We start from the raw sequence: 17,797 nt of genomic DNA on the forward strand, positions 1-17,797 counted from the left end.
AACCAGTATATTGAATGGCCACAGCAGGAAAATTCCAGGTAGCGAAGAATAGCAATTTGCATAGTCGAAAGAAGAAATGTCCTCAAATAGACCACGCTATACTGAACTATATCATCAAATAACGTCAGATTGCTGAGAGAATAGGAAGAGGAGAAGCTCCTCTGTTCAAGTATCTCGTCAATGTTGGATTTGAAGTGGTCATTGCCCTCTAGATACCAACTAGACGAAGTCATAGAGTTCATATCCCGCTCATATTGTCTGTTTCTGAGAAGTGCCGCATTCCGATGAAGTAATTCTTCATCTGTCCGCACAGTCTGACTGTCCGTTGTTGAGCGTGAAAGGACTTCAAACCGCCATCGTGGCTCAGAAGCTAGGTCGGCCCCATGTACCCCTCTGGGAGAATTCTTTTTGGTGTGAACTGCCCATCTGATATCCCACGGATTTATTCCTGGGCCGAGATCCATCCATCGAGTCAATCCCAGACAAACTTTTCTACCTCCTAGATCACAGAATTCAAACTTCCAGGTCGTATTGCAATATGGACACTTTCCAAATCGTGGTAAAGTTCTTGGAACTTGAAATCTGTAATGCAATTCATAGGCATAGGTGCAGAGCAACCAGGTGAAAAGAATACTGTAAGGGCCCCCTTCGTGGTCACATATCTTTGTGTAATTATAGCCAGTTGATTGCATGAAGGGCACGATATCAGTCCGATTCACAACAGTTAGCTCCTGGACTCGACAACATAAACTGCTTTGCACTGCCGGACAAACCCGAGCCTCGAACGAGACGAGATTCACTATGTCCCACTGGCGAGATGAAGGTCGTGGGTTATCGGGTAAAGGGTATAAACGCCTTGTCACTTCGGTATAAGAGAGGGAATTGGTAGATATGCCGAACTTAGGACCATAGTAGAACCGCCTCATTGCAAGTTGAACGTGGACAAAGTGTACCAAGGGCCCATGGAATGTCAAAGGAAACGTGCGAGTCTTCAATGATCCAATTTGATAGACAGGCTTGGGACAGTAAGCCGGGTGCCTCATGGGTGTCAGGACGCGTCGCCAGAGATGGAGTCGTAAGCAGCTCCAGCATAAGTAGTACTGCGGATGATCACGCGAGAGCCGTGATAAAAAGGACGAACGGAGAGAATACTGTCTTTCATTCAAATGCTTCCTCGAGCTCAAGTATTTGCGAAATGGGTTATCCCGACGGGAGACAACAATGTCCCATAAGCCATGGTTGACAAGTGCGAAGCAGGCAGTATTAACGGGGCTTAAATAATCGAGGATATCGAGTATCAACTCGAGAGGTAAGCTCATCAAATCGACTGATTCTTTATTATTGCGATCCAGGTCGCCTAACTGCTCTGTTGTGGACATGATAGGGTTTATAGGTATACTGAGATCGACGAACAAGCGATTCTTTGATATTTATCAAAGTATGAATATTGAGCTGTGTGATATGGAACTGGGAAATATTTAATCTAGTAATGGCATACCAGGGACTAACTTTGACGGTTGTCTTAAGAAGCTAAACCAAGTTTGGGAATGGGGTTGCTCAAAATAGCCAAATTCATTGATTGTATCCATGGATCGTTAGCCCGACACACTCAACTCTAGTTCCAGCAGCCACGACCGAGAATAGTCAGCTACTGGTAGACAATCATATCCAGCCCGCCTTCATAAGGAAGGGTCACTCGGCGGAAGGGACTGCCCGGCGCATCTACGTAGGTGAAGAGCTCTTCATATCCGCTCTTAGCCTTGACAGTATTGTCTGCCATGATAACCGAGCCGGGCCGGAGATGCGGCTGCACCAGCTTGAGTGCAGGCAGCGCAAGGGGAGTCCAGACTGTTCATAGTTAGCCACTGTGCACAGAGGACCTATGTAGGGAAGACTACTCACTATCCAGCAGCAAGAAGTCGACAACTCCCAGCTCCGTCGCCAGAGTCTCACGCAGATCTCCAACACGCAGGTCAATCACACCCTCGATCTCCGCCCCGGCGCGCTCCCAGTTCTTACGTGCTTCGCTGGCCTTTGACGTTTCCTTCTCCGTCGCAATAACTCGACCCTTCACCGACACCGAAGCATTTTTCTCTCGCTTTGCGTTTTCAGCGACGGCCAATGCGAGGTAGATCGTACTAACGCCAAAGCTGGTTCCGGCCTCAACAACTGTCTTTGCGTTGATACTACGCAGAATATGGTATATTAACTCGCATTTGTCCTGATCCAGCGCGATGAACTTGTCCCGCATGACCGTGTCGAAGGCATCTGTGCATTGGCCCGGCAGCGAGTACCAATCCACCTTCGCTTCTTGAGCGAGTGACTGTGCGTGTAGGCTTTTTAGGAAATCAAGTAGATGAGGGGTTGCAGCGAGTGGGGTTGGAGGTGCCATGCTGGAGAGATTGATGGACTAAAAAACTCAATTATGATCCTTTTACTGGATTTGAAATGAATCAGATAAAATTGCGTTGCTTGATAGACTATAATCCGGGGTAAAGGCTGCCGGATCCTCGGTATTTATGTGTCGGTAGGTGAGTCACCCACCTTCGTACTCGGCAAGCACACGACGACGGTTGCCGAGACCGGCGATGAGAGAAGCCGACAGGAGTATAGAAGGCTGGATTTTTGATAAATCAGTTATCCGAAAGAGAACTCCCTTTCTTTCTTGGAATGGCTTTGTTTTGGTGCATATACTGCATGAGTCATGGAATCTTATTACATATTTTTATTCCCCGTCTACCGTCCGAATTAGGCATATTCCGGAGACGGTTTTCCTTCTACTAGATCTGCATAGCTATTCAATGACCTTCCAATGAGATTAACCATATCCCAAATGTAGTCCGCTGTGAAAAGGCGCGCCCAGAGGCGGGTCACCGCCGCACTGATTCGGGTATTGGTCGCCAACAGCCATTCGCGTGAGACGCCATGCTGCACCTCCATTACCATCTCCAGAACAAAGTCCCGTAAGCGGGTCTCCTGCTCTGTCAGCTCCGGGTCGGGCTCTGGTACTGTCACTGCCTCGAGCCATTTAGCCAGTAGCACAGCGCACTCCAGCGAGCATAGGGCGTGCTGGTTTGACCACAGCGCCACCTGGGAGTGAGCGACGAATCCGATTCCAAGCTTGACTGGCGTGCTGAGGGCGTGCGCACAATGAAGAGCGGCCCTGGTTAAGCGATCTCCACGTCGCACTTGGAGATTTTCCTTCAAGCTGGTGGCGATTTGCACGGGGTCCCACGTTTGAAGTTGCCGTGTCGAGCCACAGTCCGCGTTCAAGCGGATATACGCGAGCCGGAGTAGTGCGGCCGAGGTGAAAGACAAAGGCCCGTGGGGACTCATAGGGTCAATAGATGACTCCTGGTTGCGCTCCCAGTATTGGCACCACCGCTCCAAAGCTTGTTCAACCGAGACAAGCTCCGCACTTGACGCTATTGATGAGCCACGATGGTTCCGTCGAGAAGACGCCAGCCGACCCGCCTTCGTCATCAGCCAAATGTCTTGTAGCAAGGCGTGAATTAGCACATAGCCACCGAGGGAAGAGAAGGGCTCCACGCCACTATGAGGATTGAAAAGAGCAGAAAGCGCATCCTGGATCTTTGGCTCTCCGTAGCTCTGATTCCGCGCACTTTGCCAAGCCTCGGAATGAGAAGCTTGCCATTCCTTCTCGGTGCAAGGCAGCTCTAGCGAAAGCTCTTCAGTAAGAATGACTGGCGGAATATCGAAGACGATGGTAAGGATATTGAAGAAGCAGAATACGATAAGCTTTGTGCGTTTGACAGACTCTCGGCGTATCCAGCTGCGCCAAGTTCCATCGTACTCCGGCAGGCGATTAATGCCATCTTTCCTTACAAGTGTTGCCATTTGACTTCTCATTGACAGAGCCTCATGGTAGGGCGGATTATTGATGAACCATAGCGAGACGGATAATAGCATGAGAAGTGCTTGAAGAAGCTCGAGCGAATCGGTGTCATCAATGACATTTTCTGGAGACATTGTCCCCGATAGAAACACACGCCGGAAATGCTCCAGAGTGACTGGTTTGGCGATCTGATAAAGTCTCATGCTTGTATCTGGTTCACGACAATATCGTGCGCCCAAAGCCGCCATGGCGAGAAACACCGGTAACGATAGAGAGTCAACATCCAAGGTTGATTTGTGCATGATGGGATAGTGATCATGGAATCCCGTTAGATATCCCGTCAAACACCGAGATAAGGCATGCCGAGAAGGCAGAGATGGATCCGGTGCGACATTTGCGTAGTCTTTCAACATAATGATGAGTTTGTCACGGCACTGGGCGGTGACTGGGACAAACCCTGTGGGTTGTCGTGCCTTTGGGGTAGTTTGATAACCCTCCGGTTGAAGTGATGGTAACTGTGCGCCGTGGCGCGGGAGTACCGAGCTTGAAGCATTAGAGGTAGTGGTTTCAGCTGCAAGCTGTCTTTCAGATGATTGCTCATAGTCCGTGATCGGAGAGAAGGGCAAGGGCGGGAATAGCGGAAGGGGTTGAAATGCCGGAGAGAAAGGGTGGCTGGGCAGGGGCACGCTATCCAGGAAGGATGTAAAGTCATTTCCGGCGTAGGACGTGGCCGGGATTCCACTGAGAGAATATCCAAAGTCAGACCCCGGTAGTGGAGTTGTTGGTGCAGCAGACGGAGTTTCGGGATTTGCCAGCTGGGTGGGCATCATCGGGGTGCGATGCACAGACATCGAATCTCCGTCTGCAAATGGCCCGCTGCTGCCAGACAAGGATCTATTTGATTGCGCATGATCCGTGACGACTGATGCCAGGGTATCTAGTCCATCCAAAATGGGGTGTGCGGGGGATGGTGACGGGGTCTGATGGCCGGCCGTCGGGCTGACGTCTGTCTGATGGGTGAGCCGCTCATGTCGGGCCAGAAGATCTCTAAATCAGCCATTAGGGGATTTTGCTCGGCGGGAAAAAAAAGAAGATAGGGTAAACAGGCAATAGGCACATACTTGCGGGTGAAGGCTTTGTTAGGGCATTGGACACAAATATACGGCTTCTCCTTCGTGTCTGCTTGGGTCAGTGGCGACTTCGGATTCCAGATGGGCGCGGGTTCCTTACGAGATCGGTCGTGGCGCTGCAGATGCTCCAGGCGCGCAAAGGCCTTAGGGCATCGCTGGCAGTGATAGGGCTTGTCCCCCATTGTTCATTGTGGTGTGACGTTTGCTGGAGTCGTGACAGGTGAGAAAGTCTCGGGGAGGAAAGATCCAACTCCGGCGGCACCATGCATTGCGTCCGTCATCCTCTCGACCCAGGTCGGGCTCAGGATGCCAATGCCACGTGCAGCATATCAGGGATCTTCTTCAAGACACTGCAAATGTCCAGGTTGGACTTATTCCCGAGTGGTTCTGGTGGTTCGAATGCCGTCCAGGCGGTGATGCATGTGACGGATATGATGTGCTTCTCCAAATTGGAGAAGATACCGAAGTGGGGAAACTTCCCCAAATCGGCCGAGAATCTGACAAAGCGTTTGTCTTCGGAAGGCGTGCGGCAGGGGGGTTTCTCAGGGCGGCGACTCGGGCAGAAGCCCGAAAATCCAGCATACATCTGATTTCAGGTTCTTTCTGTTTTGTTTCGAATAGCATTCGCTTTTTTGGAGGAGCGATTGCATTTGCGTGACTAGACTTGGGGCTCTCAAACCCAACATGATATCCACCATAAATGTACATAGCAAAGACCCATATATATCGATGGGTCATATGGGTGGGGATTGCCGTTTATCCAGCTTCTCCAATTTTGTATTTTTTTCATGGATGACTCGAAGGCCCACGCTTAAATGGGTGGGCCTGTACTTATAAAGCCGAATCACGCCCCAAAAGAGGAGAAAGCAGCCAACCCTAAGAGCGATCTCGCGTATTCCATACAACGTACACGGCTCCTGGTGTGCCCGAGCTTCCCAAACCTGGGTCTTTAGTCACGATGGACAAACGCGAGTCCAGCCCGGACTCGCTGGTCGAGCCTCAGGAGATCGAATATCGCTATCTCGAACTAGAAACGCCGCTTCCGACACCATGTATTTCCCTGCCCCCGGGCCCCGGCCAGTCGCCGGCCCCAGAGGCGCCCAGCTTGGAAAAATACACCTCGCCATTCCTTTGGCCGAAATGGCGCAAGTCGATGATGACCTGGATTTCGTGCGGTGTCACAGCTCTCGCGGGCTATTCGGCGGGCGAAGTCAGTCCGGCGTCGGAAGAGCTGTGCAAGGAATGGGGAATCAGCTCTGTCGTTTATAACCTGAGCATCACTATCTTCTGCATTGGATTTGCTTTGGCGCCAATGATCCTCGCGCCCTTCTCGGAGATCAATGGACGCCGACCTATCTTCGTTGCTAGTGGCATTCTCTTCGTCGGTACGTTGCTGCGTTGACGTGCGATCTATATCGTACATCTTGGAATGATGCTGATAAAGTGCCACATAATAGCCATGCTGATTGCATGCGGCGGCACCCATTCCTTTGCTGGACTGCTCGTTGCCCGTTTCTTTCAAGGTGTCTCCGGCTGTATGTCTCGCCCATTTCTTCAACCCTTTTCGCTCCTTCTTCATACTAAACCCTACCAGCTACGTTCTCCACGATGGTCGGCGGTGTCATCAGCGACATCTACCACGCCAAAGATCGAAACACTCCCATGGCTCTTTTCTCCGGCTCTGCCCTCTTTGGTACTGGCCTAGCACCTATCTTGGCTGGAGCAATCGTCACTCATACCACCTGGCGCTGGATATACTACTCTCACGCGATTGTCTCGGCTGTGCTTGTGGTAATCATCTTTTTCTTCTTTAAGGAGACTCGGGGAAGTGTTCTGCTCAGCCGGAAGGCTGGCGCGTTGAATTCCTACTACGAGAAACTGGAAGAAGCTGGCCACTATGGCGTGATTCTGTCATCGGAAGAGGAATCCGATGAGAAGTGCATCCGACGTATTCGATGGAAGGTGAAGAGCGACGAACAGCGAGAGTCATTGGGCAAGATGATTCAGATCTCTCTGTATCGGCCTTTCCGTAAGTGCTTCCGCTTATCTCTTATATTCAGTTGCCGTGTTAATTGGATTTCCTATTCAGACATGCTTGTCACCGAACCTGTCGTTTTCTTCTTCTCCATTTGGGTCTCTTTTAGCTGGGCTACGCTCTACTTGCAATTCAGTTCTGTCCCCCTCGTCTTTCGCACCAATCACAACTTCAACGTCGAGCAGACAGGTGCAGTATTTACTGGTGAGTACCACCACAATTGTCTTATTTCTCGCGTATTCGGAGAGAGACAGGTGTGCTGATAATCTGCTTTTCAGCCATGTGTGTCGGTGTGATCCTCATCACGATTATCAGCATTTCCCAAGAGAAAATCGCTGCTCGGTTCGGATGGCTCTCTTCGTCAGCGGAAGGACGTCTGTACTTCGTCTGTATTGAGTCTGTCTTACTACCCATTGGACTCTTCTGGTTCGGATGGACCTCTTTTTCCTCTGTGCCTTGGATCGTGCCGTCCATGGCCGTCGGGTGTGCAACTATGGGCATTTTCTCCATCTATCTGGCCACTTTCAATTATTTGGCAGACACCTATCACCGCTTTGCCAGTTCCGCGATTGCGGCACAGTCTTGCTGTAAGCGGATAGAGAGAATTCTATACAAAGTTTTTATTGACTTACAATATCATATAGGCCGGAACCTGCTCGGTGGCGTTTTCCCGCTGGTGACAACCGCGATGTTTACCAACCTTGGCTTTCCTGGAGCATCGAGTCTTCTTGGTGGAATTGTAAGCGAAACCTGGTACAGTTCCAAGCGGGCTGCCACTAACAGAAAATAGGGCGCTCTTCTTACCCTTGTCCCATGGATTCTGGCTTTCTATGGGCCGAAGATCCGCGCTAGAAGCAAAATGGCTAGTGTGAGTTAATTTTCTTTCTGATCAACTACCAAAGAATGTATACTGACGAACTGATAGGAACTTGCGCATTAAGCGAGTGCTAAAATACCTTCATGATGGGATGACCAGGATATCATACTTGCATCATACTTATAGAAATAGACTAATGTATATGAAAAGCTTTGCATGCTGCGCGTCGAGCGAATAAGTTACCTAGGGACATATAATAACCCAAATTTAAAAGTTTCAAATATAATTTCCGAGAGCCATGCCACTGGATTAAATGATGAAGCCAAAATGTCTTTAGTTCGTGGTTTTTATTCTTGTGTAGATGCAATAAGTCTCAGGATTATCATGAGACATGGATAACCTTTAGATTCCAAAAAAACCGCGACTCCAAGAGATAACAATGCGAATGAAGGGCAGGCTACATTATGGGTGATAGAAATCACTTTGGATGCCCATTTTGCCCACGAAATGGTGCTTTGACACTGAGCCGATGCGATGCAAATCGAGCATCATCTTCACTGTCGCTTTCCATCTGGTCCAGGATACGATCGATTTCATCTCCAGCGTGAGCTTCGAGCCCAAGGCCGAGGCTCTTCGATTTGAAATGGAAACTTTCCTGGGAGCCATTGCTTTGCGAGCCCTGGCTTTGATGAGTGACAAGCCCTTCGCTGTTGGAGTGAATTGATTCATTCAAACTCCGTTGGGAAGTTGGAGGCTGCAACGGTCGAGGGCTAGAGCGGTACCCGGAGTTTTCAGGGCTAGACATGAAGAGAAGGGTTTCGATTGCGTCTTGCTCCATTAATGTGTTTTGCGACTGGGTTCGTGGCCGATGAAAGTTATCTTGAGATGATGTAGCTGCACGCGAAGACGGAGGGATGTGCGGTGTCCCTGGCCCTAGAACGGTGGGTGGGCCATGTGTTGGTTGGCTGAACGAGGCTTCCTGAGTAGAATGATGTCGTCGGTGCCGGGCATATGGACTGCGATCAAATGATTTCATTGTTCCGATATTGGGATTTGGTCGCCGCCGCGGCGTTTCTCCACTTGAAGAGATAATATCGACCGGTGGTGCTAATTTGGGAAATTGAAGAAATTTGCCAGGCGACGAGATTGCCGAGTGTGAACGGTGATGGGATAAAAGTGGGCGAGGAGTATTAGTTGATGATGATGATGCATTTGTAATGTGCTGGGGATGGGATGTTGGAGTTGGTCCTAGAGTCGATGCAATGCTGTTTGAGTTATATTTCGATGATAAGTTGTCCAAGCCACGAAGGGCAAGTTCAGATGTAGTTTGTGACTGGCGGGATTTCTCTATTTTGGCTGCTGCATATGACAGCCGTGTGCGAATATGAACAGACAACTGTGCAAAACGTCAACGAATGCCACTAAAGCAAGTATGTAAAGGGCATTAACCTGAGCAATTCTACTTCCATATGCCGAGGAGCCCGTACTCTTCGAACGACGTCGCGAAACTCCATTGGTATCTGATAAAAGAGGAGCCGCATGATGCGAGGAAACGAGCTTTATGTCCCCTGTTGCTGTCCTTTTATGTCCTGGAATAAACTGGCTGCTGTTTCCAGATCGCGAGCTGGAATATTTCGGAGACCGAAGAGGAGGCAGCGTGTCTTCATCATTCCTTTCCAACTTGAGCGGGGGTTGCGAGATATCTACTACCCCATTTCCATTCGTCTGTGGAGTGTCCAAAACTTCCTGATATTTCACCGTGTTCTGCTCCGTCTTTGTTGAATGCGGAATCTCCTTTGAAGACAGCGAGTTGTTGAATTCCATAGATCGATTGGAATCATTCATTGACGAGGGAGGAATGTTGGAATTGTTGTCTATGAAGTTGCTCGCAGACGAGAATTCTAGTCTTTGACTATCTGCCGATGTCTCGCTGCAGTGCTCAGACGATTCAACAGAGCGCCTCCTCAACTTGCCTGTAGCATGGAACTCGGGATTGCATCCGTTGCTGGGTAAGGACGAGATCTGGAGTTGGGGCGATCGCGGAACTTGTACCGTCTCAGCGCGAATCTGCTCCCCCGGCACTAGTGACGTGGGTGTGTTCACATCCCCGGCGTTAGCACTGGCCACCATCAATGGAATCGCGCGACTAGGCGGCATCTCGTGACCGACGTCCATGGCTGTATTGCAGATTCGCAATGGGATGCCGTTCAGTCAATGACAAGGGGAGGAGGCCAATAATACGTGACCGGAACTCAAAAGCGAAAATTACGCGGCCGCGCAAGGTGAGTGAGTCTAAACACGCAGGACCTGACTGCTAGTGCCGAGTCACCGCATCGAGACAGTTCCGAGAATATGAGGCGAAATGACCAGGGTCAGGTTTAAACTGGCAGTCAGGATCCAGATATCCTCGAGGACAGTCGGGAGAGTGCAGTGACACTTGCTGCGGACGCCAGGAGCATCTGCCCGATCCAGTGGCGATCGACCAGACGCGCAGGGTTGAGCACGAGCGGCTAAACGGTGAACTAGCAGCCGGCGCCAACGGGGAAGACCGGCTTGGCCTACAAAGCAATCCACGAAAGAGAAAATTGAAACGTCTCGCAGGTCAAATGCGTGGCTCAAAGCAGCAGGATTAAAAGACCGAGGTCTGTGTAGCTTAGCAAACCCTTAAGCGGGAGTCGATGGCGTCGTCCGTCGGCTTTCCTTCTTGCGGCGACGCGTGCGTGACACGGTCACGTGCGGCGGAGCCACTTGCGGGCGAGGAGAGAGTGTACGTAGAGTCTGGAGTTTGACTTATTCTATAATTTGCAATAACTTTGGGAAATAGCCAGAAGGATCAATGAGTAAGGGTTTAATTTTGCTAAAAAAAAGTGTGCTGTTCAACAGCAACTGTACAGCCTCTGTCCGAGGAGAAGAAGTATAGAAGAAGATGAGAAGAAATCCCAGATCCCACCAGCCGATTCCAAAAGCAAATGGAGATAGTGAATATTAGATACTCTCTTTAAGGGCAACCACTGGAAGGGTAGTTGCAGCTGCTAGTTTCACCACCACCAGTGATAGAGACATCTGTGAAAGTGAAGTCTGAACAGCTGTCGGAGCCACAGAGAATATAGTAGTCCAAAGCATCATCTGTGGCCGTACCCTGGACGTTGGTGAAAGTGACACCGCTAATGGTAACACCATTAGTTGGGTCGCCAGTGGGGCCACCATTCAGATAATCTTGCTGGATATCAATACCATAATCGGTGATCCCAGACAAGGTGATGTTCTCGTAGACAATGTTCTCGACCTATCAACCCTGTAAGCCTTCTTCGTTCGAATGATATATGTACATGGATAAACTTACAGTGCCAGTAGTGTCAGAGTTGGTCTTGATGCGGCAGCCATTCTCGCTATCGACCACTTGAGAATTCTTGAAAGTGACTCCATTGACGGTGTTGTTGCTCTTGCCGCCGATAGAACCGATGCTTAAACCATGGCCGCCAGAACAGTACAGGTTGTCCACAACAATTTCTGTTCCGCTAGTGACAGCAACACAATCATCTTGGTTATACACCTCGATGTTCTCCAGGGTAATATAGTCGCTAGAGGAGATATCGAAACCGTCGCTATTGTGGGCGGCAGGATCGTCACCACTGGCAGAGTTGGGCTCATCTCCAGCAGTGTTGTTCAAAGTCAGACCGGAGATGGTTAGGTGCTGGCAACCGGTAATGTCAAAGCAGTGGACAGGCCAGTTCATGATGTTCAGATTGGTAATCTTGGAGTTGTAAGTCTTCTTGACGACGATAAAGTGGTCAGGCCTATAAAAACTTGGTCAGCAGAGCATTGTGTCAATCGAGCCAGATAAGCCATACTTATCCTGGCCACCATTAGAACCCTCTCCATCCCAGTAGGCGGCACCATTGCCCTCGATGACATGGCCCTCGGCACCGGTAATGGTAATGTCAGTTCCAGAGATTACAATAGGGTCAAAGTCATCGTCATAGGTGTCACCGAATGTCTACCTCCCGATTAGCGAGACTCGAGTCCCTGATTTTGGGTCAAAACTTACAGTAGTGCCAGCAAAAGTCACAGTAGCGCCCGTCTGAAGGCCCTGGAGATCGATGGTGCTGGACGGCGGGGCGTAAAGGTCGGACAATACAATGTTGGTGCAAGATGCAACGGCAGACGAGAGGGATGCGTATTCAGATACAATGCAAGTGGTACCAGTACCAGTCGACTCAGCAGCCACAATACTGGTCACTTGAGTGGTGGTCGGAACTTCAGTTGTTGTCGGGACATCAACGACAGATGAAGCTGTAGAGGTAGCCGGTCGGGTGGTCTTTACCAGTGTAGTCGGGGAGCTGGAGGGCACATCGGTCGAAACCACTACTACTGGCGCAGTGCTGGTAGCAACAACGCTGGTCGCAACAACGCTGGTCGCAACAACGCTGGTCGCAACAGTAGTAGTTTGCTCAGAGCCGGACTTCTTGATGTTAGACGCGTCGACTTCTAGAGAGCGATCCAAGAGTGCTTACGCTTGCTCCAGCAGTTGCCCAAGCAGTATCGAGACAGCTGCAGGCACTCGATAGATGCTTTGTCTTATAATCACAGGCCGAGGCAAAGCTATCGGGCAGTCCAGTGGTAGCAGTCACTGTACTCGCAGTGAAAGTAGCACAGAACTCCGCAGCAGCAGAGCTGGACGACACGAATGCACCAGCACAGGCATGGGTCTCCGGGTTATTGCACCCCAGGGCAATGGGAATGAGAGAAAGCAAAAGCGCACGGCGCATTTTGAAATAAAGGAATGAATAACGAAGGGAGTGAATGAACGAGAGAACTAATGAGAGAAAGCCTGAAAGGCGAAGAGAACGATGACAACGAGACCCCTAGAACACCAGGAATACAATGGAGTCGGAGCATTCTTATACGAAGTACGGAGTACATAGGTTCGAACTAGTCAAAGCTTGGATCGCTTCTCTTGACTTAGCTCCACTCATATAATTAACACTAAAACAGCCATGACTTGAAGCCTGGATAGATCGGCTAATTTCGGTTCCGCGGAGTTCCAAAAAGAATCCACCAATGGGGCACCACAAGCCCCCTGGGATGCATGGCTTATGACGGAGTGTTGTCTCCGTTAGATATGAAAAAAGGCGCTAATGGCATCGTGCAGGTCTATAGACTCCTAGAAAGTCCAAAGAGTGTGAAATGTGACATCCCAGACCCGTTTTTGTCAGGGGAAAATTGCCGGCCGCACCATGGCACTATGTAAACGTTTCATGTAGACGGGGTTTAGAGTCGGTGATGTTTCGGCAGATTGGCTTGTTCAGAGTAGAAAGAACGCACTAAACGCCCTAGCGGACAGTTTCGAGGCTAGTTCTGGTCGGTGAAACACTCGAGCCAGCCCGGTGGAGATAATCGAAACCGCCCACCACAAACCATCCCACTACTCCTTGCTAAGGAGTTCCTGGCTAAGCTACCAGCGTCGTCAGCTGGAGAGCATAGGCCTTATTAGCCGAAGAACACCCGTACTTTCTCAAGTGACAAGCTCCCAGTTTGCCTGCTCTTGGGAGTCGAAACGCCGCCATCTCAAGAGACGAAGGACCCACCTGTCAAGTAGTGATCGATGTTTCTTGCTCTTGAGAGCATTTTGTCCTCCCGAGTCTGCCGGGTTTTAGTTTGGCGTCTTTTATTTCGTATTGGTCGTTCAATTTTCTTAGAGCCGGCCCGATCTCATCTTTTCTGGAAAAAAAGGTCAAAATCAACTACATTTCTACAGACGCGTGTCTGCAAGCAGATGAGCTAGCATTGTAGAATCATTCGAAATAAGAAAGTTGACAGCTGTAATATATTTGATACACAGAAAAGCTTTTCGTTGCACGAACGCCATCTATGCAATAAAAGGGATACTGGGTCCATGCCCCTATCATGACATGTACAAATTCCAAGATCGAAATCACCTGCGCTTCTTTCCACCGCCACCAGACTCTCCATCGGTATTCTTTCGCTTCTTGCCTTCGCGACGCCAATAGTCGTCACGCTCCCTCTTCTCACGAGCCTCCTTCTTCTCCAGACTATCTGCCACCTTGGCACGATAAACCTTACGGCGTTCTTCCTGCTTGGCTGCTCGCTTGGCCTGTTTCTCGTTGCGCAATGTGGTCAGCTTCTGCATCAGGTCGCGGGCCTTCTTCTCCTCGCCACCAAGAACCACTGCGCGCTTCTGCATATACGTCTTATCCTTGGTCTTCTTCATCTGGGTGATCTGCGACTTATAAGGGAGGTTTGTTGCAAGTTGCTTCGGCACACGTAGGGGGTTGAAGTGACGCTCAGGACGTTCGATCTTGTGGTACGCAGAGTCCTTAATCATCGGCGTAGGGATACCCTTCTCGCGGCGGACTTCGCCTGTCAAACGCATGCCCTGCCATCCGCTGTCGCCAGTGCCGCCATCCTCCAGATCAAGCAGGTTTGTGACTGGGTTATAGAAGCGATGGGGCTTGATGGGGTACCATGCGCGCAGGAAGACAATATCACTCATCAAGATCTTATCTTCGAATGTTGCACGGAAGTAGCCTTCCGGCTTGCTCAGAGCTCGTTTAATTTGACCGCGAATACCAGAGACGGTGCGAATCGACGCACCCTCAAATTTGGCAATTTCAAGGGAAGAGTTGAACATGTCCTTAATGAAGGCGGTATTCTTGAAAATCTTGTAAGGAACACCGGTGAGCTTCAACTTCTTCACGATCTCGGTGTGCTCGTCCACGCTCAAAACAACACCGGTTGCAGCAATGCGGAATCCAGGGTTCTTGTTCGAGAATGACTGGAAAGCACAGAAACCAGTATTGGGTGCCACTAATGGGCCGTAGAAGACACCGGTACAGTGCATATGCTCAGGAGTATACTTGAGCATACGGTTTCGAGTTCGACTGTCAGAAGTACTGTACATGGGCAATGACTGGAAACGACGCCAACCCAAGGAGAAAATTAAAGGGTCATTGCTCTTCAAAATCTTCTTGTGCCAACGGTGTCGCTTGATGCGAATCTGCACATATCCGAAGCGATCTTCGGTAGGAGCCAGACCACCAACGATGACAGGGAAGCGAGGGTTGAACTTGGCGGCGAACTCGTAGGGGACGTTTTCAAGGACGATCCGGGCGTAGGTGCCAGCTTTGTAGCCTTCGGCTCGGGCACGAGAAGCAGGGTCAAGGTTTTCGAATTCGGCGCGGTTGATGTCGAGTTGCTTCTGCATCTTTGCCTTCTGCAGGTCGTACCAGTCATCTTCGCCAAATTCACCTTCAATATTATCACGTTTACCATCCTTGGCATTCGCAAAACCTTCTCTGTCTTCTTCCTCAAAGCGCAGTTTCAGCTCTTCTTTCCTTTTTGCGTTTCTTTCACGCTCCGCTTCTAAGTCGACAGGTCCTTCTGGCTCTTTTTCTTCATCATCCTCATCCTTGTCTCCGTCTTCATTATCGAAGCCATCAAAGACCTCGCCGGTTTCTAGGTCCTCAAAAGCGCCGTCGCCTTCATCATCATCGTCATCCTCTAAGCCTTCGAGATCTTCATCGTCCAAATCATCGAAATCATCATCTGAGCCACCACCGCCAAGCTTGGCCGTGACAAAACGACGGCGCAAGGACTCGATCAACTCTTCATCGCGCCATTTACGTTCCAGCTCATCATAGTCATAGTCGGGAACAGCACGGAAGTCGGCTTGGTCCGCCTTCTCGTTGTTTGTCTTCTTGAAGAAATCATCACCTTCTTCCTCGATGTCTTCCTCTTCCTCCTCGTCGTTATCCTCAGCCCCGCGCCATATTTGCACAACCTCAGCAGGGGTAATTGACTCGTCGTACATCATTCGAGAGAGATCATTAACACGGAAGGCAGGCCGCTTTCCATGGAGCGCCTTCGCGTTGGCGAGCATGTTGTTCTTCCAACGGGCATTTCCCTCCTCGTCTTCATCGTCATCCTCCTCATCCTCTTCGTCTTCATCTTCACCACTTTCCAAATCCTGGTCTTCGACTGATGAGATGGAGCCGAGGTCCGAGTCACTATCCGCGAATGCAACGTCCCCTTCTTCGCCCGAGGTTTCATTTTGGCGCTTCTTGAAGTTTGTCTCAAAGTCTGCTGGGGCAGAGACGTCAACTTCATCTTCATCTTCACCGCCACTGAAATCATCCTCATCCTCTTCACCAGCAAGGTCGGTGTCATCTTCTTCGCTGTCGAGCTCGTCGTTGTCCTCAAAAGCAGCTTCCCCATCACGCTCAGCGTCGGCGACCCGAGCATGACGCTTATGCTTGCGGCCGGTTTCATCATTACCATCTGTCGCAGCAATTGCTTCACCGCCACGGAAGAGACGCACTCCCTGATCGGCTTCGCCCAGAAGGCGCCGCTCACCCTGGAGTCCGACGACGAGCTGCTCGCCGAGGCCACGATCCTCATCTTCTTCTTCATCATCGGAGCCCCGATCAAAGTTGGAGGTCCTGACATCGATATACACGGCATCCTTGTCAACCAACACACCGCCAACATCAGACATAGGAGCAAAAGAAGTTTCTGCTTATCGCCTAGTCTGCGTCTCGAAGTCTTCCCAGTCGCCTTGGCAATCTGCTGGTCCATGTACGGGGTCGGACATGGGTCGGGCAGTCCTTCAATACCGGAGACTGTTAAATCTCCCACGCCAGGAACGTGCACCCGTGCACCCTGGGCAGGGAAATTGGTACCTCGCAGATAACCGTACAGCGCAACAGTGCGGTCACATTTGGGATTCTCTTCAATCTGGGTTGGAGGTGTGATGTCCAAAAAGCGATCGGCCAGTGCATAAGGGTGGGAATTACGCCAGATCAGGGGACGCGGGTTCTTCATGACGGACAAGAACCGAGACAGGTTGTGTACTTCGCGATCGGGGTATCGACCGTTGATGACGCCTGACAGATAGAACAGCTTTGCGCCTTGATAGAGTTCACTCCAAAAACGGTGCTTCAGCCGCTTCTTTGTCATGCGTAGGGTGCTCTGCTTCTTGAAGAGATCAAGGTGGGTCAGGATACCGAATACATTACCCGGCATACCACTGGTAGACAGAGTATTCAAGAACTCCATAGTCTCCATCTCAAATCCATAGTTTCCATCGATCATGAGCAACACAATATCGGCGATTTTGGCCACGTCAATCATGGCTGCGAGAGAGTCGGACGGACATTCTAGGAACGTGAGGCGCTTGCGCTTGGTGGTGACCACAGTTAACGGGCCTTGAGGCGAACTCAAGGTTTGTTTGGTGTAGCGACGGATCAGAGATTTCAGAAGGGTAGTTTTGCCGACCTATGGATGCGCAAGAAGAACTCGATATCAGTGATGCCGCGGTAGGAGAGAGCATTGGAGGCATTGACTTACACCTGGGGGCCCAACAATGGCAACGACCGTCGGAGGAGCCTCCTCGGGCATACGATCGACCTGCGGGACATGAAGTCGCTTTTCCTTGACCTAGAAGCAGAAAATCGGAGTCAGTTTCTGCAGATTGACCCCGTCCGACGTTGATATCAAAAAACATACATCGTGGGATCGCGCAATCTGCTTGTTGAGTTTTCCGGTTTTGGAGAACGCAAAAGCTTTCGGGTTCGAGCCTAAGATGGTAGAATGTCAGCCTGTGTCATGTTTCATCGGTGATCCAAAAAAGTGTTCTCCGCAGAATCAACTTTGGAAGCGCTGAAGCGCCCTGGCGCCGTACCTTCGAATTTCTTCTTCTCTTTCGAGGGCCGATGTGCCCGGTTCGATTGCTGCTCCATGTTTAAGAGCAGGAGGTTCCAGACCTCACAGTATCTCTCCGGCTAGAAATAGACCACCAGACACTGACAACACGGCGAACTGCGACCTGGACTGCTCGGCCCAAAAAATTATTATTTCGGCGGCGGAAGAACATTACCCCTTGCGGTTTAGCGCCGGGGAGCTCGTTTTCTGCTTTGTGCCTGAGGCCACAAGGCGTCAAA

The 17,797-nt window shown here is 50.4% G+C and overlaps 6 protein-coding genes across 6 annotated transcripts; 1 reads left to right on the top strand and 5 right to left on the bottom strand.

Moving 5' to 3' along the window:
- Positions 1–1,648: 1,648 nt before the first annotated feature.
- On the bottom strand, positions 1,649–2,251 carry N7462_007457 (O-methyltransferase; the record flags this gene model as incomplete). The annotated part of the gene is made up of 2 exons (XM_057079175.1): positions 1,649–1,848; positions 1,903–2,251. The coding sequence occupies 2 exons, from the start codon at positions 2,249–2,251 to the stop codon at positions 1,649–1,651; spliced, it is 549 nt and encodes a 182-aa protein (XP_056931845.1).
- Positions 2,252–2,748: 497 nt separating this feature from the next.
- Positions 2,749–5,168, bottom strand: N7462_007458 (transcription factor domain-containing protein; the record flags this gene model as incomplete). The annotated part of the gene is made up of 2 exons (XM_057079176.1): positions 2,749–4,903; positions 4,978–5,168. 2 exons carry the CDS (start codon positions 5,166–5,168, stop codon positions 2,749–2,751), a joined length of 2,346 nt encoding a protein of 781 aa, XP_056931846.1.
- A 776-nt stretch (positions 5,169–5,944) lies between these two features.
- On the top strand, positions 5,945–7,961 carry N7462_007459 (uncharacterized protein; the record flags this gene model as incomplete). Its single annotated transcript, XM_057079177.1, has 8 exons — positions 5,945–6,371; positions 6,444–6,521; positions 6,581–7,015; positions 7,076–7,225; positions 7,300–7,608; positions 7,666–7,760; positions 7,812–7,889; positions 7,947–7,961. The coding sequence occupies 8 exons, from the start codon at positions 5,945–5,947 to the stop codon at positions 7,959–7,961; spliced, it is 1,587 nt and encodes a 528-aa protein (XP_056931847.1).
- A 355-nt stretch (positions 7,962–8,316) lies between these two features.
- On the bottom strand, positions 8,317–10,013 carry N7462_007460 (uncharacterized protein; the record flags this gene model as incomplete). Its single annotated transcript, XM_057079178.1, has 2 exons — positions 8,317–9,234; positions 9,288–10,013. The coding sequence occupies 2 exons, from the start codon at positions 10,011–10,013 to the stop codon at positions 8,317–8,319; spliced, it is 1,644 nt and encodes a 547-aa protein (XP_056931848.1).
- Positions 10,014–10,836: 823 nt separating this feature from the next.
- N7462_007461 (glycoside hydrolase family 28 protein) lies at positions 10,837–12,607 on the bottom strand (the record flags this gene model as incomplete). The annotated part of the gene is made up of 5 exons (XM_057079179.1): positions 10,837–11,124; positions 11,182–11,635; positions 11,690–11,835; positions 11,887–12,300; positions 12,353–12,607. The coding sequence occupies 5 exons, from the start codon at positions 12,605–12,607 to the stop codon at positions 10,837–10,839; spliced, it is 1,557 nt and encodes a 518-aa protein (XP_056931849.1).
- Positions 12,608–13,773: 1,166 nt separating this feature from the next.
- On the bottom strand, positions 13,774–17,596 carry N7462_007462 (GTPase BMS1; the record flags this gene model as incomplete). Its single annotated transcript, XM_057079180.1, has 5 exons — positions 13,774–16,373; positions 16,448–17,132; positions 17,205–17,294; positions 17,364–17,434; positions 17,539–17,596. The coding sequence occupies 5 exons, from the start codon at positions 17,594–17,596 to the stop codon at positions 13,774–13,776; spliced, it is 3,504 nt and encodes a 1,167-aa protein (XP_056931850.1).
- Between the last annotated feature and the right edge of the window lie 201 nt (positions 17,597–17,797).

Source organism: Penicillium macrosclerotiorum (assembly GCF_028827735.1).
Source record: "Penicillium macrosclerotiorum strain IBT 26536 chromosome Unknown utg000007l_segment0_segment0, whole genome shotgun sequence".
Taxonomy (NCBI): Eukaryota; Fungi; Ascomycota; class Eurotiomycetes; order Eurotiales; family Aspergillaceae; genus Penicillium; species Penicillium macrosclerotiorum.